The 25,902-nt window shown below is 46.0% G+C and overlaps 1 protein-coding gene across 5 annotated transcripts in view; it reads left to right on the top strand.

Annotated features, from left to right (window-relative positions):
- The window catches only part of PHACTR4 (phosphatase and actin regulator 4), a 67,471-nt gene that overhangs the window by 988 nt on the left and 40,581 nt on the right, over positions 1-25,902 (top strand). For 3 of the 5 annotated variants that reach the window (XM_042015797.1, XM_042015801.1, XM_042015800.1), the window contains exon 2: positions 22,663-22,709. In XM_042015797.1, the coding sequence (XP_041871731.1) occupies positions 22,694-22,709 (16 nt within the window). In that variant the 5' untranslated portion in view covers positions 22,663-22,693. Of the gene's footprint in view, positions 1-1,988; positions 2,013-22,662; positions 22,710-24,580; positions 24,623-24,901; positions 25,001-25,902 lie in introns of those variants that run through there. The other 2 variants (XM_042015799.1, XM_042015802.1) reach the window with 2 other exon arrangements.

Genomic DNA, 25,902 nt, shown 5'->3' with positions numbered 1-25,902 from the left:
GGCCTCCCCACCCTCACAAGAAAGAATTTCTTCCCCATATCCATCCAAATTTCCTTGCTTAGTTTAAAACTGTTCCCCTCGTCCTATCGCTTTCTGTCTGCGTAAAAAGTCACTCTCCTTTTTATAATCTTCTTTCAAGTATTGGAAGGCTGTAGTGAGATCTCCCAGGAGCCTTCTCTTCTCCTTGTAATTGCTTCTTTATTGCTTAAAGAAACCTGGAATTGTGCAGGAGTGAGTGTTAAACTTGAAGTTTTCCAATGTTCCCGTTTTTCAAAAGCAAGTCCTGGGCAGAATCAGGTAAGGGGATTGATGACGTTTCCATAGTCCACTCTTGGGGTGGGTAAAGGATGTTCAGCTGAGTTAGTTTCATGTGCTATAGAAGTGGCAAGGGGGTGTAATTAGATTCCTCTCGCTGCTGCGATTTCCTCAGGAATGCCTGATGCTCTTCAAACAGACCTTTTAAATGAATCCAAATTGCTTTTAAGAGTAAACAACACCTAAATCGTAAACTTAGATGGTTTAAATTCCTATTTGTGAAGACTGCAAAAAAGGGCAAAATAGAGCCAGAGTGAGGCCGATTGTGAGGGACAAGGCTGGCACAGTTACAACAACTGAAGCTGAGTATCTGGACAGTGATGGCAACAAAACCCCTCTCTCATTCAGAGTAGGTTTAAACCTGCTCTTGCAAACAGTGCTGGAAATGACTGTGCTGTTCTGTGCCAAGTCAAGGTGGTTTCAAATGTGTCAGTGTGTCCTTTCACAGGTGATGCTCTTATCTGATAATGTATCAGAGTGTTTTTGCAAGGACCGTTTTCTTTCTGGATTACCAAGAAATGAGCTGTGTCTGAGGCACGGAGCATACTCAGGTCCTGGGAGATGGAGCAGGAGTCCTGTTGGGAGCACAGGGCAGTGCCACAAACAAGGGGAATGTGATTGCATCCTTGTTTCCATGCTGCTGGATCAGTGATCTGTGATTATACAGCCTTCTACTTCATTCAATCACTGGTTAATTTGATTTCCAGTTTAATTTGATGACAGTTTTGAGAGCCAAATCATTTGTATTTAAACAAATGGCTTCTATTTTGATCAAATTTCATTGTGCTTGGCATGTGTTGGAGCATTATATGTATTAAAAATCGCCGAGACTGTGGTTCCTGCAGGTTTATTAGCTGGTGATGAATATTCAGTTACAAGCTGTACAAAACCTGTGTCTGGCAGGGGGTGGGGGGACTTAAAGCACAACTGGGTTTTTCTGGCTGGTCTCAGTGATGCAATGAGTGAAGAAAGCTGCCAATATCCTTGGGATCACTTGGATTACCTCAAAACGTCATTTTTCAGGCAAAACTGGAACTCTGGGCTGCAGGGAAGCTGGTAGGGCTGTTGGGGGCAAAGACGTCATGTTGCTCCAGCATCCATTAAGGTGGGAGTGGAGATGCCCCGGGTAATTCATAATCAGTTCCCTACTTCTCTTTAACAGTGATTTTTGGCATACAAGTGCCACGTGGGTTTATTTTTCTGAGTGTGGGAATGCTTTTATTTTTTGCTGGCAAGTTTGGAGCCCGTGGAAGACTAATGGATGTGCAACTGCGGCAGCGTTGGGCCTCAGCTTTGTGTCGAGGGGAAAAAAGCCGTTTCAGAGATCTATTTTTATCAGTTAATTAGTCGCTCTTGCTGACGTGTCAGTGCTGGGGTGATAACTAGTCCCAGTTCTTCCCTGCGCAGTGGGGTCATGGTTAGGCAAGGAATGCAGCAGCCAGCATGGCTGCTCATCCCCATGGCTGGAAGGTTAACTCCTTCCAAACTGTGCCCCTGAATTCAAGGGCAGGTTCCATGTGAGGAGTTGGCAGACAGACATACAGAATTTTGTCAGTCTTCAGCAGAGGGGCTTTCCCAATGGTGACTGCCCTTAATTTTTTTTCTCTCCCCGGAGGACTTGCTGTGCCTCAGTAAGAGCTGAGGTGTGGAGGTTGCTGTGATTTGCCAGTAGCTGGGTGACAGGCCTGGAATCAGAGGTAAAGGGCTGCAGATTTCCCAATTCTTGCTCTTATCTGCTGGTTTTGAATGACTCAGGACGATCCGTCAGGGTTGGAAGGTGACCAGGCAGAACATCTAGCAGTGACACATTGGTATTTTGCTCCTTGTAGATGAGGAATTGCTGTTTTCCTGATTTCAAAATGACAAAGCCCTTAACCTGAAAATTCTTGTGTTGTTCATTCTATTGCTTGTGGTGTCACTTGTTTTTGATTCTCAGCTGTGCTGAGATAGGGAGGTGAGAGGCAGCTTTGGTCCCAGCTATACCCTGGTTGTCGCTGCCTGAATTTCTTTGTTTATTGGTGACTCTCTGCTCTTTCTGCTGAGGATGGGATGGGGGAGGGAGGACTAATTATCTCCAGAGAGAGGCTTTAAATGCTATTAGCCAAAAGAACAGGCCTCATCTCCTAACTTGAATGAGTTGAGAGAACTAACACGAAGCACTGGTGGCAAAGATATGAAAATTGAGAGCAGTCTGAATGGTTTCTCTCTGCTGACCCCTGAAAATAGATTTATTATTTCTTTTCCCCCAGCCTTTGGCTGGCAGCAGCTTTGGAGGAGTGGGGGAAGGGGTAAACAGATTGTTAACTTTATTCTTTTGTGTTTGTGCTTTTGGCATACTGATTCCAAAGCACAGTTAGGAATTGCTCACCTACCAGCTGCATGGGGAAGTTCGGCAGGCGTGATGGGAAATTCATTATCAAGGACTCATTAGCCACAGCTGCTGAGTGTCATGGGGCAAAACAAGGTGCATACTGATGAGGTCGGTTTGTGCAAGCCTGGCACTTCTGTGCTAAACAGACAGTCTGTCTTTTTGAAACACTTTTGGGAAAGATCATTGGACTTCGGTAAAGTTTAAGTGCTGTTAGACCCGAGGGTTTGAACCTTTTCACTTTTCTAGAGCTTTTAGCTCCAGAAAGCTGCTGCTAAAAGCAGGAATCTCTTGGCTGCCAGTACCTAAAGGTTTTCCTTTAGTTAACCAATCCCCAAGAATTAACCCCTTAATTAGAGCTGCGTTGCCACAGACTTAGTTGTCCAAAATCCATCAAGATTAATCCCCACCATTGGTTTAAACCAGAGGCTTCCCCATATGGGCTTCCTTCATCACCTCACACTTGTCTGTGGGAACGGTGAACCTCTCTTAACGTGCTTTTCTCTCCTCAGTTCTCTCCCTTAGCTTTTATGGGTGCAAACAAAGAAAATTTGGCCCTAATCGTACAGAAAAGCCTTGATTTGTAAACTCTGATCCAAGTTTGGGAGGCACTGACTTGGCTGGTGTCTGCACAGTGTTTAGTGGTGGGCCACGTTCAGACCTCTCAGTGCATGAACACTGTGTTGCAGAGGGTGACTTAGCAAAAAGAGAGGTTATTGCTGGATGTGGCCTTGGGGCTGGGATCACAAGCTGTGTCTCAGGCTGTGCTCATGGAGGTGAAGCTTCCAGAGGTGTTTATGGATGGGGGATAAAGCCAAAGGTTGTTGCCTTTGGAGTATTTGAGCTTTAAACAGAGCATGTCACTGTGCCTGTTTTCAGGGGACTTTGGCTGTACTCACATGCCTTTGAAGGCTGTGTTCTTTTGACTAATCCTTCTCTCCTACTCAAAATCAAATCAGGGATGTCTGTCACCAACTGAACTCACTGCTGTAGGTCGGTGGGATTGGCTGTTCTCACTGTGCCTCCTGGAAGGGGGATTTGGTCAATGTTATTTCTGTGCTGGCAAGAGCTCCCCTGCAGATGCACAAAAGTGCTGCTGCTGGTGTGTTATTGATTCCTCTCCTCTCCAGAGCTGTCTAAAAGTTTCTGCTGGTTTGCTGCAGTGCCAAGATCCGCAGGAAGCAGGTTTGCAGGTACAGCTGACACCTGCCAGCCTTCGGATCCCAGTGCAGGGGAGACTGCGTTTGTGCAGGGATAGAAGCAAGGTCAGGAGGGTTTGAGCTGGTCTTTGCTGGCTGCCTCAGGTTCTGTGGGAATGCATTTTTAAAGCTGCTCTGCTGCAATGTTGACAGTGGAAATCAGGATGGATCCACAGAATATTTGCTCCGTGTTCCTGGATGGATGACCTTGTGCTGATGAGGTTATCTTTATCAGCTGAGACTGAGAAGGAGGATAATTACTGAAATGGTGACAAGCTGTCAGATTTGTGCTAGCAAATTTTGGCTTTTATTTTTGGCAATATTAAGTTTAGTGTCTGTTGCAAACCAGGTGTAATTTACTGCTATGTGGGAAACAGGAGAAGCAGGAAAAGAGCTGTTACAGAATCACAGAATATGCTGAGTTGGAAGGGACCCATCAGGGTCATGGAGTCCAACTCCCACTAGATTTGTTCCCTTGTAAAGGGTGTTCGTGTGATGCCAGAGGAGAACAAATAATTAGAAGCAAAGTCTTCTTCACTTACATTTTTTGATTAGTAGCAGGTGAGAAGTGGCATGTTCCCTGTAGGGCCATGGAAGCTTCATTTACCTTGTGCTAAGAGTTAAATTAGTGCTTATATCCTGCTCCTGACTTGCTCTGTATCCTGTTCTTCCTGCCTGTGGATCAGGGCCAGAGGGGGGCAAGGTCATAGAATTTTTCATCTTCTACTTCCAAATCAGTTTTTAACAGACCCACAATTATGGACAGAAGCCCTGTGATTGCAGATGTCTGTAAATGGGATTTCTCCTGGCTCAACTGCACCTTCCTAAAGCAGTATCTACTTCTGGGTGAAATTGTCAGATGAGTGTGTCCAGTTCTCTTGGCTCATACTGTTTTCCAGCAGTTTTGGAGTTAGTAATGGCTTCAGGCCACTTGGCTTTTCTGTACCTGTTCAGATCGAGGTAAAGGCAGTTAATGAGGGCCAGCAGTGCCAGAGCAGCAAGGGAAACTTGAGAAAAAGTCTTACCTGGGACCTAACATTATAAAAAGTGGGGTTTTGCTATTATTATTCTATTTCACTTGTCTTTTATAAATACAGGATTTTTTTCCTGACTATGAGGATAAACAGTTTGCAGGGAAGAACTTTCCTGGACTGGAAAACTTCGTTCATGCAGGGACTGCTCAGTTGCTGATACCTAAGGTCAGGCTGGGTTCTTCTGTCCATCAGCCAGCAAGGCTGTTATTTGGCATTGTTAAGTATCCAGTTTCTCTGGGGGTGTTGGTGGGCTTACACAAAATGCATCTGGAGGAAAGAAAGGGGGGAATTTTCAGGTTGAATTTATTAAGCTGGCTGTGTGAGGTATCCTGAATGTGCTGCAGTCTGGTCACCTGCCAAAACCTGTGTGAGTGCATCAGGCTGGGGAAGTGGGATGGATTGTTGTGAGGCTGCTGGATCCCCAAAATCAACGTGACACTAGTGATTACACTAATCAGTATTATTCCACATCTGCTTCTAGCCTCCAAATGAAGCCTTCAATCTGTGTTTTAATGACTGTGTTCTCTCTCCTTACCAACTGTGAGTCCAGGGAAAATAAGGATGCTTAGGTGGACAGGAGGCCTGCTTTAGCTCCCAGCGATGTTGCTGCTGTGGTGTTTGATGTCAGGCAAGTCACTTTTTCCTTGTTTCATCCTTCTGTCTATCCTCTCCAAAATTACCTGTGCTTAGTGAGGGTGTAGTCATCCTCCTGTTTATAGCTAGAGGGACAAATTAATTAATCTCAGCCTTAAGGGCCATAATTAGCAGCCAGGTTCTACTGGTCTAGTCCCATCCTGCTCCGTGTCGCATGGTGTGTAGGTGGGCCCTTTAGTAAATGGAATATGAATAACAGGAGGAAGTGTTTGAATAGCAGGTATGTTGGGTAAGTCCAGCATCAACTGCGTTCAAGGAGTTGTTTCTTGATTTTCACCTTGTCCTGTATTTTGTGAATGTGTAATTTTAAGTTTTAACTCTGCAGTTTTTTAATTTAAATGCTTATTCAGGTTTCGCGCTGGGCTTTTCTGCCTGTGGATCTTGCTTTTTGTATTAAGTTCTTTTGCAAGGGGGGATTTTTAAGAGCTTTTTTCAGTGAAATAGAAAAAAGTTTGCCTTGCAGTAAATTTCTGCTGCTCTTGGGAAGTGGGATTTGTAACGCTGCTGTGCTACATTTCAGCATGGAAAGGGAGGTGGGGGAGAAACTACCAGAAATCCATTTCTCCTTTAATATGGAATTGTATAGGTGATACTCTTGCATGGAGAGCAGCAGTCCTTGCATAAACACTGGGTACACTAACATTTCTAACTAGTAAATTTATGGATAATCTCTTCTTTTGGAGGATTTATTTAGATTTGAGAGCATTAGCCTCTGGGAAAATTAAACCTCTTTTAAATCCACTTTGTTCAGAGACTAGACTGAGGAACTGCTGGTAAGCCCTGCCATCTTCCTACTGCTTTTCTGTGGGCTTGATTGGAGTTGCAGTGCAGGGACGCAGCTGGTCCAGAAGCATCAGGGCTTTGGTTTTAGGTGCTTTATCCAGTTGTGGCAAAATGGATTTGGAGCCTGTTTGCTGTTCCTGTAAGGGGCATGTGCAGCTTTAAGCACTGCCAAAACCAAGAGAGCCCCTAAAACAACCAACCCCAAAGGTAAGAAAGATGAAATATTTGTGGGAGCTGAAATGTCTGGATAAAGCTGTTTTTCTGCACAATGCCACAGTTTTGGGGGGCTGGTGGCAGCTGAAATATCGGTGTGCTGGGTGCTGCTGTGCCTGCCGAGGTGTACCTTTGTTTCATGTGGCTGATTCATGGCTCTGTGTATTTAATCATAGTTTCTATAGCAGTGAAATCTTTAATGAGCAGGTGGAGTTTGCTCTTAGTCCATTGCGGGTTCGCATGAATGTTGTGGCCGATTCATTCCTGTGTTCTGCTGAGCTGAGTTGTTTCATAGGGGATAATATTGAAGGCTGTTCTGTGTTTCTGGTGCGTGTAATGAGTACTGAAACAGCTCTTTCATTTTAATAGTATTACTGTTTTTAATATTATGAGCATGAGCATTGCTTTGTCCTGTGATGTGTGGCTGCACTGCTGAGTAAATGCAGGGTAGGATTCCTTATGTCGATGCTCCTTATCTTACTACCTTTTGATTATCATTTAAGATAATTGAACCTGTGATTGTAGACTTGTGTCTTCCTGTGTTCTCCACAAACCCTTCCCTCAGGGTTTGATATTATCTGTTGCCTCTAAGTTACTGGGACACTCTTTACAACTGTGGTTTAGTCCTGTTGGACTGAAAGCTCAAATTCTTTGGTATTTCCAAGGTGACTTTGCTGCAGGAAGCAGCTTTCATTCTTAATGCCAGCATCAAGGGGTTTGATAATGTGGTGGGTAGTGGTTTTGTGTGGATTTAGAGCCACATGTCACCTTGCTCTGGTGTCCTATAAAATATGTTGAGTTCTTGAACTTGGAACAGAACACCAATCCTGGAGAAGGGCACTAGCTGTTGGGTCCCTCAGTGGGATGAGAGTCCTTTGGGATGGCTGACAGTGCTGCTGCTGAGTTTGGCTTCAATAAAACCTCATCTGAAGCTGGTGTTACGGTTGCTTTTGGGGAAGAGTGACAGTTTAATGCTTGCCTGCGTTGATCATACCCTCTTCATCCTTCCCCTCTTTGAGCGTGAGCACTTTAAAAGCAAATAAAGCTTCCTCGCCCAAAATTCTGGTTCTGATGTGGCGTGTGACTTGCTTGTGACAACTAGGGGAGTTGAAACGGGAATCTGTTGGGAATGGATTTGTATCTCCACTAAACAGGAGGGGAACGTGTCCATTGCCGAGAGTCTGTTGGAGATGTTGGCTAAAAATTGTTGTGTTTAACTTCCTGTGCGTGGGGCTCAGCAGCAGCAGAAGGCTGACTTTTGCCCATGTCCCTGAGGTGAATCATGTATGGGGTTAACCTGCTGTTCAAAATGCAGCATTAAAGCATTTGGCGATGTAGTGCATGAGGAACTGGGCTTGGTGGATGCCAGCACTGCTCAGCTCTGCGGGTGCTATTCCTGTCTCCTCCTCCATAGTAAGTAGCTCCCGCTTTATTGTGGGTGTCCCTTGGTGTTGGAGATCAGAGAAGCTTTGCATATTAGGCACACTGTGTGCAGGTAAAGTGGAAGTCCTGGTTTATTTGCCATTTCTTTTAGTGTTGAAGGCAGGAACACTTTGTTCCCTGCTTTTGATTGTAGCAGTTTGGAGTGCGAGATCTTCCAAGCTTGATTTTGTGAAGCTTTCTCACAGTTGCAGGCTTGATCCTGGAATTCAGTGTCCCTACAAGCTCTGTCTTCAAAAAGAATTCTTTCTTGGGAGGCTGTGTTTGTGCTGGCTGATAGGAACCTAGCTGAGCTGCCTGTAATCACCGTCTGGGTTTGAAGTAGCCGTGGTGGGGTGAAATGTTTGCTGCCTTTCAGTGGAGTGCTTGTCAAATAGTCTCATTTAGTGCACCCAGATTTTTAGCAGATGGGACAGATTTCTGTGAGCCTGGGCAAGCACCACAATTGTTTCGCAAGGTGAGACAGTTCTCTTTTGATGGGCAGGAGAATTAATAATGCTGTGTGATTCATACCAGTGATGAATCTGGATCAGATTTGGATTTTTTTTCAAGGATATTAGCATTTGTCTTCAAAGAAAGCCAAGTTGAGAGCCAAAAGTTGACAGATGCAGTTCCTGAGCTGTTCTGATGGGATGAATGGATCTTGTGGATAGAGATCCCCATACACTTGAGGAGAATTGGTCTTGGGCAACATGATCACTGTGCTCAGAAACTCTTCCCCTTGTGCTTGGGGTTGCACCAGGGCAGTGCTGTGTGGATAGGAGGTCTGAGCCAGCCCACAGCTCCTGCAGGGGCAAGGAGCTGTGGGACACCAGATCTGCATTAGGTGTGCTTGGGGCAATGATTAACCACGGCAGGAATCCATCCTGTGGGTAGCCAGCTCCTAATGGAAGTGTTCTGCAGATGGCCAGACTTGCCAAACAGCACAGGAACCACAAGGAGGGGGGAGCAGGGAAGGAGATGTTGGTGTCTGGTGCTCGTGGAGCTCAGTGTGCACTGCAGGAACAGCCTCTTGCACTGCTTTTGTCTTGGCAAAGGCAGCAGTATCTGAGTGAGTATTCAGCAGTCTCTGGTTCAGGCCTCCGTTTGCCTAGAACAGTCCTGTTCCTGCTGCGAATCTAAGGCCACCTTAAATGCCACCACACTTGAGGGATTACAGGGCAGGTCTGGCAGGAGTGAGCAAGGCAGAATTCAGGCTCCATTTTAGTGTTTTATTGCCTGCTCTCAGGGCTATCACTTCCTTTGCAAAGGGGTTATTTCCTCCCTGCAGCATCGCCCTGGATGGGAGCAGGGTGTGCAAGAAAGTGAAAATCTCTGGTGATGACTGAGCCATTGCATGTTAAATTTAGTCATCTGGGGACATGTGGGGCAAGTGATGCATTAATCAGATCTCAGGATGTGATCTGCCAGTGGACATGGTCCCCAAAAGCCAGAGTGTACTTGTGTGTTTTAGCAGATTGCAATTTAATTGGGCTCGGAGTGAGTCTGAGCTGTTTTTGTGGCTGGAGGATTGCTGATTTATGTCGTGATCCTTTAACAAAACAGCTCTGGTGGAGGCAGCCTCTGCCATCGGGCTTTGTGTCTCAGCAGCACAAAGGCTGTGCTGGAAGCCAAGCGGGTGTCTGTGTGCCTGGTGTGTCCATCTGGGCTGGCTGAGAGAGAGCTGGAATTTGGAAATGCCTTTAACTGTGTGGGGGGAGCAGGTGGCTTTTCATTGCCGTGATTTGTTTATTCCGGTATAGATAGGGGCAGGGTTTTGTTGCTGTCTGTTGTTCCAATACAGTAGGAGGAATGAGAGGTAGAAAGTGTGGAACTGGTTAAACTGGAATTCCTGGGTAGTGCCTGCCCTTGGGTTATGATCAGCAAGGTCCTGCTTTTTTCAAAACCTAGGGCTGACAAATCCTGGTGCTTTGGGATCAGTTGGTGCTTTAGGTTTTTGCTTCTAGGTGTATTGGAGGAGTTTAAGGATAGTTTTGTAGCAGAGAACTCAATCTTGTAAATGTGAGTAAACAATCTTGGTTTGTCACAGATACTCTGAGATTATGTAGGATAGGTACTCATGGCCTGGTGATCAACCTGGCTCAACCAGCATGGAGAGATAAGGGTGGCACCTTCCCTGTGGTGTTTGCAATGGGAGAAGAAATAGAGGAGGCAAGAACTATGATTCATGTCAGATTTTTCAAGCCTGTTGGGTGCTGGGAAGCCTGACTCTGCCTCCCAAGCCCAGTCCTAGCCCTTGGCTGTGAGAACAGACACTGGAGCTGTGTGTGGGGCTGCAGCTGTGTAAACATCCAAAAGTGCTGTAGCTGCCTAGCAGGTCCTGTGTATTCACTGCCTTCCCTTATTCTCCACCGACTGGTTGTGGCCCATGTGACAAACAAATTGAGGAACTGAGCTGGATCCAAACCAGCTGCTTCTGCAGCAGGCTGGTTTTGGCTGGGGTCAGCTGCTCCGTGAGATCTCTGGTGCCAGTGGAGAGGAGGAGGGCAGAGCCCGTGGAACCACAGCTTTCATTGCCTTCTGCACAGGGGTGTTTTGGGGTTCCAGTGCAGGTGCTGCTGTGCCTGCCATCCCCTCACCTGGTGCCTGCCTGGAATTGCTCCCTTGAGGAAATTTTCAGGATGAGCTGTTTCTCCAGTTTAGTTTTCATGTCAGACTAACCTGAAAGAGCTGTGACGTTGCAGTTGTGGAAGGGCTGTGCTGAGCTCGATGAGATCGGGGGCGCTTGTTACTGGGGGCTTTCAGGCCTGTTAATTTTTGTGGGAAGACTATTTTTTTTCCATTGGCTCACATAGGTCATAGAATGATGGAACGGCCTGGAATAGAAGGAACCTTAAAGACCATCTAGTTTCAATCTGCCTGCTGGACACCTGCAGGGGGACCCCTTCCATTAGACCAGGTTGCTTTTTCCTAATTAAAAGCTGACTTTTATCCCAAATACACGACAAAGTTATATTTTTGCAAGACATCGGGAAAGTTGGGGTGCTTTGGTTCTTTGTAGTGGGCTCTCTTTGCTGGAAATAAAGCAATTGGAGACCTCATTAGTTACTTCTGTGGTAAAAGCTACTCAAAGCTGACTCTGCAGCAGGATAGTTAATAGCAGACCTAACCCAAAGCCGAAAGGAAGCTGTAGTGATGGAGAGGGCAGCTGAAACCAGTCTTGGTGGTGGTTGCAAATGAAATTGTTTATCAAGTCATAATTACAGGGGCATGACCACAGACCCTTTGGCTGCTGAAACTGGGATAGCAGTAGGACTGTGTTACAGCTGAGTGGTCTGAGTTCATGGGCTGCCTTTCCCTGGAGCTCCCTGACCCATCCAGAAGAGCAGGAGAGGCTGCAGAGAGGTGCAGGTACAGGTTCCAGCAAATAAATTTGCAATGAATTAAATTCCTGAGAGTTGGCAGAGCTCCTGCAGCCTTCTGTGTGTTGCTCCTGGCTGTTGGGATGGGAGGGTGCAAATCTGTGGGCTGAAGTCCCTCTGAAAGCTGCTGTAGTTTGTGTTCGGTGTGTGGGTGTTTCACAGTTCCTGTGCTCTGGGGTAGAGGTTGTGTATCTAAACCCTGTGTTTTGTGGGCACCTCTTTGTGAATTGAAGTATTCCTCAGATTAAGTCAGTAAATCTCCATTTATAGGCAAACCCCAAGGCTGGCTGATAAATACACTCTGTGGCCTTCAAATGAATGATATCATCCATCCAACTTGGAGTTATGTCAGAGGGGAAGGTCACCTCTCAATCCTTCAGATTGCTGCAAGCATCATTATTTACTGGGTGAAGCTGGGTCAGGTTGGATCAAGCTTCAGTTCCTTTTTACAACAAAACAACTATTCCTCAATACCATTTTTACTGCAGACCCGAGTTTCCCTTTAGTAGACCTGTCACTGCTGACTGATTTTCCATTTAAAATGAGCAAGTTTTCCAGTGTATTCCAGTGTATTTTTACATTTTTCCAGTGTATTTCCCGATTCCAGTGTATTTTTACATTTCCAGAAATGCTGTTGGGTTATACCAGTGCTTGCCTGGTACCTGTGCAGGTTTCAAACTCCTGGGCTCACTCACAGCTACCTTTGAAGTCTTAAAAACCTTGCAAAGTACTTTTTGTTTTGTTTATATGGCTCAGTATGAATTTAGGTCCTGCTAGTTTTAATGTTTTTCCTTAATATGCCTTTTCCATACTATGTTTTGTGATGACATTCTCCTTCAATTTGACTATTTTTCATCTGTTTTACTGCTCTGATACAATTAATTCCCTTTCCAGAAACCTTGTTTAGAATTTACCTGGAATGCTGATGTAGGTGGAGGGAGTGGGGGGGGGTACATTTTTAACTGTTCTTGGTTCTGGCACCTATCAAAAGGTCCTGTTTGCTGAGCAAACTAGCAGTTCCTGGCTGGTTAGTAACTGTGCTGGGGAATGGGGTCACAAAACAAACCTGCTGTGATGTCCAAGGGCACAGCAGCTGAATGCAACAGACAGGCTGAGTCTGGTATACAAGAGAAGTCACCAGAAGGTGTCAGCTTACAGTTCAAGCTGCTTATTTTTTAAGGATTTTTTTTTTTTTTTGTCATTGGATTTTAATTCTCTTCTGAAGCTCCTCGCAGGCTCTGTCATAGTGGATTCCTATTATATAACTTTGGGAGGTGTTTGTAATTCTCAATAGCTCTTAGGTGGATTGATTCAAGGTGATCAAACCACTCGGGTGTGCTGGTTCCTGTACGGGGAAGGGCTGGGAGCTACTGGATGTACCTGGAGTGCTCCTGTCTAAGGTATGTCTTGTGGAGGATGCTTGTGAACCAGGGGCTCCTCATGCCAGGTATGCAGAGCCAGCTCCAGCAACCTTCCTGTTAAATACAGCCCATCCCAAGGCATTTCCTCAGCTCCTGTGCCTTGAGAATGTTTGAGACATTGATGTTTTCTGTAATTTTAAAGTCCTCTCTGCTCCTTGGTGTTACAAAGGTTTCCCTGGTTTAATTTGCGCAGTTGGAGGAGAGCAGTTTTCCCTGGTTGCCTTCCTGGCCCAGGTCAGCTCGCCTGCCTGCAGGGCATGAGGAGCGATTTGTCGCTTCAGTTGGGTGTTTTTTTTAACCATTGTTACTGTGGAAGGTCCTTTTGTGGCTGGAAAGAAGCCCTGATAGTTTTGTTGAGCTCTTAATGCTCAAATGTGTTGGCTGGAAAATGTCACTTCTAATGGAAGGTTAGAGTGGCGATAAGAGAACAGAGCTGAAACATTCCTGTTCTTGGGGAAGTTCCAGGAGATTACTGTCTTTAAGATTATCCCACTTAAGATTTAATTTAAGATCATTTGGAGGAATCTATCAGACCAAAACCTAAAAGATGAGTGGTCATGTGCTGAGCAACCTGGTCTAGTGGAAGGTGTGCCTGCCTGTGGCAGGAAGGTTGGAGTTAGATGATCTTTAAAGGCCCTTCTGACCCAAACCATTCCATGATTCTGTGTCCCGATCTGAAAACATTTGGAAGAGCACTAGGAAAGGCACAACTTCCCCCTGAGATTAAAATCCACTTGGGACCCAGTAGGTCAGATGGCTGCACTAAGCACCATCCCCAGGCAATCAGTGTTGCTGCTTCATAAACTTTGTGCATAACCATGAGAACTATAAAATATTGTCTTTTTTTTTTTTTAAGGAAATGTTCTCATTCAGAAACTTTATGGGCTTATTTTCACAAGGGGATGTCTTGCTGCCTGTGCTTATGCTAAAAAGACTTTGCCAGATCAGTAATGGGAATTAATTTCTCTGTTGTCCTAGTTAAAGCCTGGGCACCTTTTTATTAATGCTGGAGCTTTTTGAGAAAATTGCCTGGGGAAGGCTTCTTTGAGGAAATTTGATATCTTAATCAGAAATAATTAGCAATTATGCTAGTGAGTCTGTGAAAGAAAAAAATAAGGCTACAGCTGAATTTCAAACCACCTGAACTGCTTGGCAAAATCTGCCTCAAAAGGTGAAATTTAATGCTCCTATAGACTCAGTGATGTAATTCTGGGGTGTCCATTCAGAAAGAGCTTTAATTTCAAATAGCTGAGCTGTTCCCAGTTAAAAAGTGTTGACTCTGTAAGTTGATAATGACACCTACACAGCACAGGTTTCCTGCATCTCACATTTTTTCAAGTGGGAGCTTTGCGTTGCCTTTGAGTGTGGAATTTGGTTAGAGGTGCCTGGTTTGTGCTGGAACGTGCAGCAGGGAAGGCACGGAGTTTTATCTGATTGCACAAACCCTGTGGGCTGTTTATCCCAGGAAGCAGTTGGGCATTCAGAGTGCTTTGGGAAGGACCCATATGGCAGGATTGCAAATTCAGCTCTGCTGCTGCAGAATTTTTGGGAGTTCAGGTGAGCTTTCTAACAAATTCATTTTAGTGCTTTGATGGTGGTTAAGCTCATTCCTCTCGCTTCTTAAGTAGAGGTGAAAAGAGAGACTTTTCAAACTGGCTCTGCAGTGGCTGAGACTAAAAGTGGCCTCATTTGGGGGAGGAAATGGTGGTTGCAAATGAGATTGTCTATCGAATCATAATTACAGGGGCATGACCACAGCACTGAATGAGTACTTACTCAGCTGCTTAGTTTTTATTCAAAGTTTGATGAAAATGAAAACCACAAAATGAAGGCAGAGATGGTTTGAATTTTACCCCAGAAGCCAGAGGTAAATAAGTAACCCTGTTATTTTGTGCTTTTTGGGGGTGTGTTACAGAACTGACAGACTGTTATAGCCCAGATGATATATGCAACCCACAGTCCTCAGCTGTTCCCCGTAACAGTGGTTCCAGGATGAGAGGTTTGCTTGGATATATCCAAACAAGCTCATTTGGATCCTTCATGGCAGACAGGCACAAGCAGAGGACTGAGCTTGTGTTTGCTTAGCATTCATCAGGTATAAACCATAGAATTCTGGGATGGTTTGGGTTGGAAGGAATCTTAAAACTCATCCTGTCCCAGGAAGGGACACCTTCCACTACCCCAGGTTGCTCCAAGCCTTGTCCAACCTGGCCTTGGATACTTCCAGGGATGGGACAGCCACATGAATGGAAATTGCCTGTGATGTGTGGTACAAGAGTGCACTGTTGTGTGAGCAGATATTTGCAGACCACAAAGGAATTTTAATTTCTGACAAGCCCTATTGTCCTGAAATCAGTTGTGCAGAAAGACATGAGGGAAATGTGCCAGTTCCAGAGCTGAAACCAGTGTGGTGCTGTTGGGGCTAGGATTTCACAGGGCTGCAAGCTGATCTCAGTTGCTTTTGGAAGGGGAACCTTCTACAGCTCTGTGTCTGACATGTTTTTTTTTTTTTTTCTCTTTTAAAAAAACCCTGGTATTCATTTCTTTGTGGCAATATGAGAAGCTGGAAAGGATCTGGATGAGAAACCCTTCTACTGGTGACCAGCATTTTGGGTCGGTTAAGGCATTCAAGCTTATTTTTGGGTTTGAATATTAGATGCTCAATGTTTAACAAGTTGTGCACTGTTTTATAACCTTTACAGGAAAAAAAGGCATCTCCAAACTTCCTGTTCTTAACATTCATAGGTCTGAGAAATACGGACCACACTCCTGGTTGTTTTCCCTTTACACTTATATAACCTTCTCTGAAAGGTGGATTGTACTGGAGGCATTTCCCCATCTCCCCTGTGCTTTCAATTACTGCACTAATTAATTTATATAGGCCTTGTGATTGGGCTGTGGCCTGGGTTTGCAGAGGCCCAGCTGGTGTTTTTGTAACTAACTGGGGATGCCCCAGTGGCTTCAGCAGCAATAAAGTTTATCCTAATACGGATTTGTGTAGTCAAGAATTCAGTTTGTCATCTTCTGCGTTTTGGAAAGAGGGAGAAACAGAAAGTACAGCTTAGATTTTGGGCAATTTAGCTCTGAACTTCAAATATTCATTGTTTTTTGCTTTGCTGAAGCAGATGCTGATGGAGCTGGTTCCTTTTCTTAAGCCCCATTGTGCAAAAATGCGTCGGGTCCTGGATAACTGGGATGCTCTATAGAAACTACTTTCTACAGTTCCCTTCCTTTTCCCCTTCATTTGCCGTGCCCAAACTTTTCTGGGTAACAGCGAGCTATAGGAATTGCATTCTTCAGTACAAGAATCTGTTAATGTGTTTTGAGCATTCGTATGTATCAATAGATCAAGTGGGGTGTGTTGGTCTTACGGGTGTCCAGAACTACTTTAATCTCCTGGGTTTCATTATATCAAGCAGTTGATCAAGGAATAGCCATGCCTTGCTCCCTCCCTTTGGATCCTCCTACTCCTATGTCAGCTTCCACAGTAATAAGAGCATCTGTCCCCTGCATGAATGGACCATTCTGCTTTAATTTTACCCTCTGCTTTTATCAGGAAGATAATTTTGGTCCCAGACAAGCCCTTCAGCCGCTTCAAGGACAGTGAAGAGAGAAGCTGGTTTGCTCTGTTCATACTGCAATTTTTGCCCTGCGTGTATCTGCACCTCCAGAGTGGTGGATCAGCTGTCAACAGGTCTGGAGGCGAATTAGAGGTGTTTCCCATACTGAGAGCTAAATAGAAGTAGCATTTGTCACTGGGGGCTGGCGCAGATGTCGTGCTGTGTTCGTATGTGCTGCACTTTCCTGTAGGCTGCTGGCTTTTTGTTCAAGGTTTGGTAAATACGGCTCCTTCAGTGAACTGAAACACCTGGGAGAGGCTAGAGTGGCTTTTTCAGACTTCGTATGGTCTGTTTCAAATAGAAGTATGGAAGAACTTACTGTGTTTGGTTTGTGAGATGAATAAAGTGTCCAGGTGCTACTGTGGAGGCCTACATAAGGTGAAAGTTTATAGGAAATGGAGTATGGCAAGTTGTAATTTGGGTTTGAATTGCTTTACCAAAGAAGGGGGAAACTGAGGTGTAGATAAACAAAGGACCTTGTCTGTTGCACAAGTACTGCGTTACTTGTCCAGTGTTCATCATCCCTGCAGGTGCTCAAGGAACAGCTGGACGTGGCACTCAGTGCTCTGATCTGGTTAACAAGGTGGTGATTGGTCACAGGTTGGACTCAGTGATCCTGGAGATCTTTTCCAACTGCAGAGATTCTTTGCTGGTCAGTAGCAGAGCAGTAATGGTGTGGGGTCTGGAGTCCGACTCCAGTGTTCTGCACAGCATGTCCGTGAGTGTTTTTAAGGTTTACTTTTGCCCAAATGTTGGAAAAAGCCACTCACCTTCCCCGTGGCGCAGCCCCGGAAGATGCAGCTCCTTTCCCTTTCCAGTTCCTCTCCGGTAATGTTATATTACTGTGCCACCCACAGGCAGCTGCTGAGCTGCTGGAAAACATTTGCTGTGTGCATGGGGAGCCACTTATCAAATGTTAAATCTGTGACAAAAAGCCACTGGTTTCATATCAACTGTATTGAGGTTTTCAATCCTGGTTATTCCAGTTTCTATTTAAATTGCACGTAGAGTTATACTGTTGTCTGATTTTTCCACTTCTTCCACAAAACCCATTCCTCGTGCCAGCCAGCTGCTGTGTTCCTGCTCAAAGTCATTGCTTCCCAACCAGTGCAAAAATGCCTGAAGTGTTGGGATCCTTGGAAAGAGAGGGAAACTGCCTAGCTGTTAATTAGTGGTGCACCCCGTTAATTGACACGTTGCCAGATTAGGCTGCAGAACAACTGGGTTTAATCTGTGTGGTTTTACTGAGGGGGAATATTCTGATTTCCCTCCAAGTGACCCCTCCACTGCTCAGTGTGTGATTAATGCAGAACAAACTGGGTCAGCTGAGGCTGCTCAGAGGATTTTGAAACCAGCATTTGTAGTTCCAGCAATTTGTAGAAACCAGCAAATGATGTTCAAACCATATAACTGAAGGAGATGAGCAAACCAAGATTTTTAGGTGGAACTGGTTTGTTTTTAAACAAAGTCAGAAAAATAAATGAGCTTTTTGGCATCCACTGACTTGAAAAGGGGCTTGTGCATCTCTTCCCCTTTGTACCACTCTGTCCAACAAGAGGTTAATTATACCTTTACACCTTGTCTTGTAATCTGTACTAGGGCATTTGGCACAGTTGATCTGTTTAGGCTTTTTAAGAATTTCCCTTGTAATAGTTAAACTCCAGTTGTGCACCGGTGCTGTAATCTGTCCCTTGAGAGAACAGTTTGGTGCTGTGGAGGTATTCTGCTTTGTAGAACAGAATTCTAATATTGTTTACCATGCTCTTAATCTCACCACTGGCAGATAAAATGAGTTTCTTTAGCCCTTCCCCAGAGGACCTGATGGGGCTTCATGGCCAACAGACCCATGGCATTAGGTGGAGTTATCTGAGCTTTGCAAAAATCCGCTCATCTGTCTTCCTGGAAGGAGTAATTGATTGGTGAGAGAATAAAATGTTGATTTTATTTTTGAAACTGCATTTATAAAAAGGAAAGGGCAGCCAGATCCCTGGGGCAGTTGGGGAGCATTTGTGAGTCTGGCCCTTGAGAAACATTTGCAGCTGGGGAGAGTCGTGATGGCTTGGATCAGCTATTAGAGCGGTGTTTGGCAAATCAGGAAGGAAGACTCAGGACATTCCCTGTGTGATGAAGAGTAGGCTGCTCTGTGCCTGGCCTACATCTCTCAGCTGGCCTTATTCCTGGTGTCCACTTTTTCTTGTTATGATGGTGAGCTGTTGTGGGCAGCATCAACCCTTTGCATGCCTCTTGTCATCTGCCCCAGCGGGACCCTTCTGGGTGCTGCTGTAGTAATGTAATTTTTTAAGTGGTGTAAAGCAAAGGGCTGAAGTGGCATAATAATATTTGTTTATTGGCTGTTACTAGCACCATATGAGGTCAAAATGAATAATCATCTGGGAGTTGTCAGGTGAGCTTGTTTAATTTCATGGGTCATGGTCTGTATTAATGCAGGACCATGTTCCTCAAGCTATGGGTGTGTGTTAACCCTTCCCTTTTCCTCCAGCTGATGGCTATAGTTCCAAACTGTTACAAGAGCATCCTTTCTCTCTCCCACATACTTTTTTTTCCAAGACAGCCTTGGGTTTTTTGTCTCGTTATAGTAAAAGCCCTGTAGTAGCTGCCCAGCTGCTGTCGTGTCCCTATGGAATGGTGATTTAGAGCTGAGCCAGCATGGAGACTGCCTTTCCATGCCTAAGGCATGCCTGTTGGTAGCCACTGTGGAGAAGTAATGTGCCACTTCTGCTTGGAAGAGTTGTCATTTTTCTAGTTCAGTTGGGGAAAAACAACCAACATTGGCTTAGGCGTTAGCTGGACTTTTGGAAGCATGTTATAGTTTTTTGAAGGAAGTTGTTCATGTTACTGGAGGAGATGAGCAGTGAGGACAGAGGGGTCCAGCTAATGAGCTTCATTCTGAAGGAAGCTGAATGCTTAATGTTGCAGAGGTCCGGGGAAGGATTGCTGAAAATGAGACCGTGAGGAAAGGGGGAAGCTGTAAAGGGATAATCAGTAAAGCTCATGGATTGCCCATGCAAGGCTGGAACAAACAGCGGCACCTTGGTGTGCCAGCTTCGTGGTAGTTTGAACTGGGGCTGTCGAGGTCCTGTCCTTCCCAGCCCACTCCTCTGGCCGTGTGTGGTCTGCATCTGGGTCAGCTTTGACTGTTCCAGAGCAGCTGGATCGGTGCTGGTGCAGGGAATGGGTGGGAGGCATGGGAGGAGGTCCAAAGGCTGGAATTGGGCTGGTTTGTGTTGCAGTGGGAGGATGTGACAGAGCTGAGCACATGGGCAGACCTGGGAAAGACAAAATTCCCTGTGCAGCAGGGAGTGTGTTAAGACTGAAGAAATAGGGTGGAAAACTGTGGAAAATACTCCAGCATGGCTGCAGAGCAGTCGTTTTCTATTGTGTGTGGATTAGCTGCCTAGCTGGAAAAAAGCCATCACCTTGCTGCCGGGAGTTCAGAGCCGGGTCAGTGGAACAGGAATATATTCTTAGAGTGGTACAAAGAGCTGGGGGAAAAGCTGTGAAGTGTTTGAAGTCTCGAGGCAGACAAAGACCGTGGTTCTGCTGCTGTGGATGGCCAGAGTAGCGAGGGGCGGGGGAGTGTCCTGGGCGCTGAAAGTTTCTCAGCTGTGCCGGGAACAGGGCTCTCAGAAACACAGGGATTTCACACAGCTCTCGGGCCCAGGGAATGTGGAAACACTCAGAGGACATGAATATTCAGAGGAACTGTGGCATGTCATGCTAGAGGAAATAAAAAATCCAGGTCTTCTCAGGATTAGGTATCTGGGAAACCTGTGGTAGCAGGGGATAAAAGCAAATTTCTGTTCTGGGGGGTAGGTTATCTCAAACCACCAATTCCAGAATACAGCTTTCCAATTATCCAGTCCTAGTTAATGCTGGCAGCAGGATCTGCACTGCTTAATCCATTTCTTTGGTGAGAAGAGCCTGTTCCTTCGTGCAGGCAGAGCCGTGCGCTCCTGCTTTGGCAGCCTGTGGCAATGCTGCGGGAGTGTGTGGACTTTGCTCCTTCTTCCTCCACCCTGGCATCGCTTTTTTTTTTCCCCAGTGTGCCTTATATGCTTGTTCTGTTAATAACCAGATATTGTGAATTTGGTGTTCTGCTCAGAAAGATCCTCCCAGCACGGATTGAGGTGCTTCCAGCTGTGCTGTCAGGCAGTGACAGATGTCTCTAGTGTGCGCAGTGAGTGTCCAGCAGTGACAGGCTGCCAGGATTAGTATTCCAGGCACAAATGTGCCCCTTGTAGTATGCAAAGCTCAGCACAGCCTGTGCAGGAATGCCCTTGAAAGATAAATGAAACCCAACTCCCTGGTGGCTCTGGGGGAGTGGGAGCATTGCTGTCATCTGTGCTGAGGTTCAAGTAGGCTTTGAGTTGGCTGTTTCTGTTTCCCTTCTGCTTTCCTTTCCCAGAAGGGCTTGCTGAAACGGCAGGCAGGGAGGGTGGCTCTTCTGCCTTCAGTGGGGGAGCATTCCCTGACGGGAGTTTGGAGCCAGATGAGAGTCAGGCTCTGTTCCCAGGGAGTAAGGGACTGGACAAGAGGAAACAACCTCAAGTTGTGCCAGGGGAGGTTCAGGTTGGACGTCAGGGAAAATTTCTTCACCAAAAGGGTTGTCAAGCCGTGGCACAGGCTGCTTAGTCACCGTTCTGGAAGCCACCATTCCTGGAAGCGAAGCGTTCAAAAACATGTGGATGTGGCACTTGGGGACATGGGTTAGTGGTTGCCTTGGCGGCGCTGGTTAATGGTTGGACTCAGTCATCTTAGGGGGCTTTTCTAGCCTAAGTGATTCTGCAGTTCATTCATTCAAGTTCTCACAAACCGTGTCCTTGATGCAGCACGTGGATGCGCCAAACCATGCATCCAAATGCGTGTGAAAGCTGTGTTTTAACAGTGTTAATGGATCAGGCTGTAGGGATTCTGAGAGTGTTTCATAAGCAACTTGTGGCTGTCTACCTCTGAAATCAAAACCTTCTGATCTTGATCCACTCACTTGCTGCACAGAAGCCTGTACAGATACTTGTTACCTTTTCTGAGCCGTTTGAACCTGTGATCACCAATTATGCTTTGAGGGTTTAGTGGCTCTGTTGAGGTGTTCCTCCCCCCCCGCCCCGCCCCCCCCGCCCATTCCAAGAACATCACTGCGATGGAATTCGAGCTACAGCAGAGAGAAGTAGCCTGGAGCGTGGTTGTCTGATCCAAAGAAGCATTTTCCCCACACAGCTGAGCAAAGCAAAGCTGAAAAGCCCCCCTGGCCAGAGCTTCCATGGGTGGTGTGTTGTGGTTGTCTCCGCTGACACTGCAGCCCTGGGATGCTCCAGTGCTCTTGAACATGAGCACATGCTGCACAGTCAGCAAGTTGTCACATGAAGATGATCAGCTGATCTGACGTTAAATTAAAGCCACCAAACTGTGCTTTGCTGCTGAGGGCAAAGGTGATGAGTTTGCCTGGGCTTCATGGGGAAAAGGCTAGGCTGAAGTGGGCTATGGATAAAGGCTGGCTTTGACTCCTTGGCACTGGAACAACTTTATTTTAGTTCTTCCCCAGTCACCCCATCCTGTTCCTGCTGACATGTCCAGTTGTGGTTGTCTAAGTTTGACCTGCAAGATTTTGAGGACAGAACCTCCCGTTTTCTAAAAGATGGAGCCTGTTTTTACTGTGCTACGGAATCTGTCAAAATCAGGACACATAATGATTTCCCCAAACTTCGTTCCTCTGGCACTTCATTTCGGAACTTTCTCCAGAGAAAAACTGGCTTTTCTATTAAAATCCTGGTTCCTCCTCCCCTCTCCCCCCCCCCCCCCCAATATGTTCAAAAGTTTTCAGCATTTTCAGATGCTGTGTGGCATCTGAAATACTTCCTGTGCACGTGCTGTGCTGCCTTTGCTAGATAAGCAGTAGGCTGTTCCCTTTTACAGCAGGCACATCCCTTCCTGAAGAGGCAGATGTGGAATGTTTTCCCTGGGAACAAATATTGCTGCTTTGTGATTATGACACCTTAATTTTGTTTCTCTTTTCTTTCCATCACAGCATGTGTGTGATTAGAAGCTTCTGATATCTTCAAAGTGGGGTGACAATGTCTCACTCTTCCTAGTTTGGGGCAGGAGTTCTGCTCTAGGTTCCCTCCATGCTGGTTTTGTGTAGGCTGAGCAGAGCTGATAGAGAAATGAAACTAAATCTGAGCTTTGTTCACACTTGGAATTTTAATTTGTGTGTTGACTTTGTTTCCTGTTTTTGTAGGAATTACTGCAGACACTGGTGTGCAAGAGGAATGGAAGAGAACGCTGGTGAGTACGGTCTTGGATATCTTGCCACAGATTATGGACCTGACCTGTCCTCCTTGGTCATTAAGCATCATAAAAAACCTGATTACTTTAAACTTGGTGTCTTCATTTCAAGTGTAGAAGGTGCTAAGAAAATAATGTAGTTTTGCAGATGCATCAGCTGCACTTGTACCGTGGTGTGGACCAGATCTAATTGAAGCTCTGTTCATATGGAAGATCGTTTTTGGAATCTCCCATCTGTGAAACCTGTAATACAGGTCTCTTGGCTATCCCAAGTTCTTAAAAACGAGTAACATCCCCTTTCTTAATAGGGAAGAGGCCAGAAGCCATGCGCTGGTTTGAACAAGGCACATGGCAAGGCATAAAGGAGGATCAGCTCCTGGTTATTCCTGTGGTTCTGTATTTATTCCTTTAGGCTGCTCTGTCCTGCAGAAGATAGAGGATTTTTTTTAAATTAAATTTTTTTAAATTAAAATTTAAATCTCTTGCTTTAGGCAGTGTGTAGTGCTTGCCCTGAGGCAAGCAAATTCATCACTGGTAGGCTTAACTGATGCAAGGATATGGTTGTAACTAAAATGCACAGATTTTTGGCTTAGTGATTGCCTTGAAGAGCTCTTCTATCTGTTTGCCTAAAATGGCTCCAAGAAAGGAGTTAAATGCCCATTTTTTCCCTGCTATTGACATGAGATTTGCATGAAAGCTCTTACCTGCACTGTGGGAAACCATTATCCATGCAGCATATTGACCTCACATCTTCTGGACTGTGATACTGCAGTTGGTGACTTCTAACTCATAAATGATATTTCTAGGTTATTGTATGCAGTCAGGTGATGCCATGCTGAAAACTCTGGGAATGGATGTACTTGTCAGCAGGGCAGTGTGCTTGGTAAGGCAGATTAAGGCCAGTTTTTGGCTTCATACAGAGCTGGTGTGTTGGAGCCCAGTGACCTGGCATCTGCGAGCCAAGAGTTCCTGCATAGAAACATAATGTGCTTGTAGTCCTGGTGGCAAGAACTGCTGTTGCCCTCTCTTTGTCAGGCTGTAAAGGTGCACATTTAATCTGTGGTGCTTGCTTTCCCTTCTGATTTGCTCATGGCAAATTAATTCCAAATGGTGACTTGTGGAGGAGGTGGAAGGTGAAGTGAGTGTGGCACTGGCAGCTGAGGCTGGAGGAGTGGCTGTGGAGATGGCAGCTCCTACTCAGCCCTGGGGCAGAGCACAGTGGAGCCAGGGCCATTTTTCAGTCTCTAGAGCTTGAATTACTGAGATGGCTTTGAGCAACATCAAGGCCAAGTTGGATGAGGCTCTGAGCAGCCTGGTCTAGTGGAATGTGTCCCTGCCCACAGCAGGGAATGGAACAAGATGTTCAAGGTCCCTCCCCATCCCAAACCATTCTGTGATCAGTTAGCTCTGCTTACTCACCAGGACTCAGCCTGTGCTGGGACTGCCACCAGCCACCTCTGTTCACATCACAAAGCTTTGTGTCCCTTCTCATGTGCAGTTGAACCCCATTTTTTGGCTAGATCAGTGAGACACAGGGCTGGAGCCTGTTGAGGGTTTGAGAGCCCCTGATTTGAGGAATGCTGGTGGCCTGGGATGTCAAAAGCTGTATGTTCTGTTTGCATTTTGCCAACTTAAGTAAAGTTACCTCCCCTTTCCCTCTGAACAACTTGAGCAGTGCCAGTTTAGGATGGAATATCTGTACTGGGTCTTTGCATGCACAGACACCCCCCGTGGCTGGTTGTGAAGCTTTACGTGTTACCTCCTTCGTGCTGGAAGCCAAGAGCCCCATAGTAAAGACAGAATAAACCGATTAATCTTTTATTGTAATTTCCTTAAAATTCCTTTGCTTTTAAGGATATTCATTCTCCAAGTGCTGCTAAGCTCAGGACTCCTGGGTTGATCCCAGAGATGAGGTAAGATGGAGCTGAAGTCCAAGTCCGTGTCCTTTGTTCCCTTCAAGCCTGGTGCTTTGGATGCATTGCTGTCCTCCCGTGGTTGGATATTGACTGCACTCACGATGCTGCATGGCTGGCACTTGTTTGAGCTGGTGTGCTTGGAATGGCCACTGGGAATGCACAGGGAAGCATAAATCCTTTTGAGCTGTCAGGCTTCACCAGCCATGGGTGGGTGGGGGAGCCTTCCTTGGCTGACTGCCCTGGCTAATTAAAAATGAAATTTGCTGTTGTCTTCAGATTTTAATTCATGCTCATCCCTGAGGACAAGTGGAAGCCAGGTCTCCAGGCAGCTGCAGTGAAGTTTCAGAGCTGTCCATACATGGTATTCTAGAACAGGTATGCAGCTTAAAATTTGCTCATGACCCTGCCTTGAGTTAAGTATAGAGAAGAATCCACAGAAACTTCCAGCAAACCTTGGGATGTGGCCCTGAGCAAGGGACTGTAGGTTAAGTTGCCACATGTGGCCTTAAACTGAAGGAGGATGGGTTTGGATTGGATATTAGGAAGAAATTCTTCCCTGTGAGGGTGGTGAGGGACTGGAATGCATTTCCCAGAGCAGCTGTGGCTACCCCACTCCTGGAAGTGTTCCAGGCCGATTTGGATGGTGCTTGGAGCAACCTGGTCTAGTGGAAGGTGTCCCTGCCTGTTGGAGGGGAGTGGAATTGAATGAGTGAGCTTTAAGGTCCCTTCCAACCCAAACCATTCTGGGATTCTACAATTTTAGATCAGCTCTCTGCAGTAAATTTGGGGTGTGTGTGTTGTTGCCAGGGCAGCCTCACATGTCCTTGTTTGTCACTAATGCTGGACTTAAAACGGAATTCCTTCCCTGTAGGCTGTGCCTGTGTCACTGGCATTTGCTTTAGGAATGTACAGACTGCTCAGGTTGCAGTGACATGGAGATGGAGGAGGTTCTGAAGTGGGGGAACCTGCACTGTTCTGAGGAGATGAGAGGTGTTGCGCCAGCCCCGCGTGGTCCCTGCTGGAGGGACAGCACTGCCCCGGAGGAGCTGGTGGGGCAGGTGCCGGTGGGAGGATGGAGATTAGGGAGGGGAATAAATGAAATCTAAATATACACATGCTGCCAGGCCAAGCTTCCTCAAGGTCCCACCTACACAAGTGATCTGTTGAAGGGAAATGTCTCTGGAATACCTTTCCCTTCTTCAGATCCTCCCTGTGGCGCAGGTGAACTCACTCTATTTTCGGAGCCTGTTTCTGCTGTTCATCTACTGCCTGTGCTG

Source organism: Corvus kubaryi, unplaced genomic scaffold (genome assembly GCF_017639235.1).
Source record: "Corvus kubaryi isolate FWS band 111438036 unplaced genomic scaffold, C.kubaryi_AGA036_p1.0 split3-37304, whole genome shotgun sequence".
Classification (NCBI taxonomy): domain Eukaryota; kingdom Metazoa; phylum Chordata; class Aves; order Passeriformes; family Corvidae; genus Corvus; species Corvus kubaryi.
This window is presented reverse-complemented; position numbering and strand designations above follow the sequence as displayed.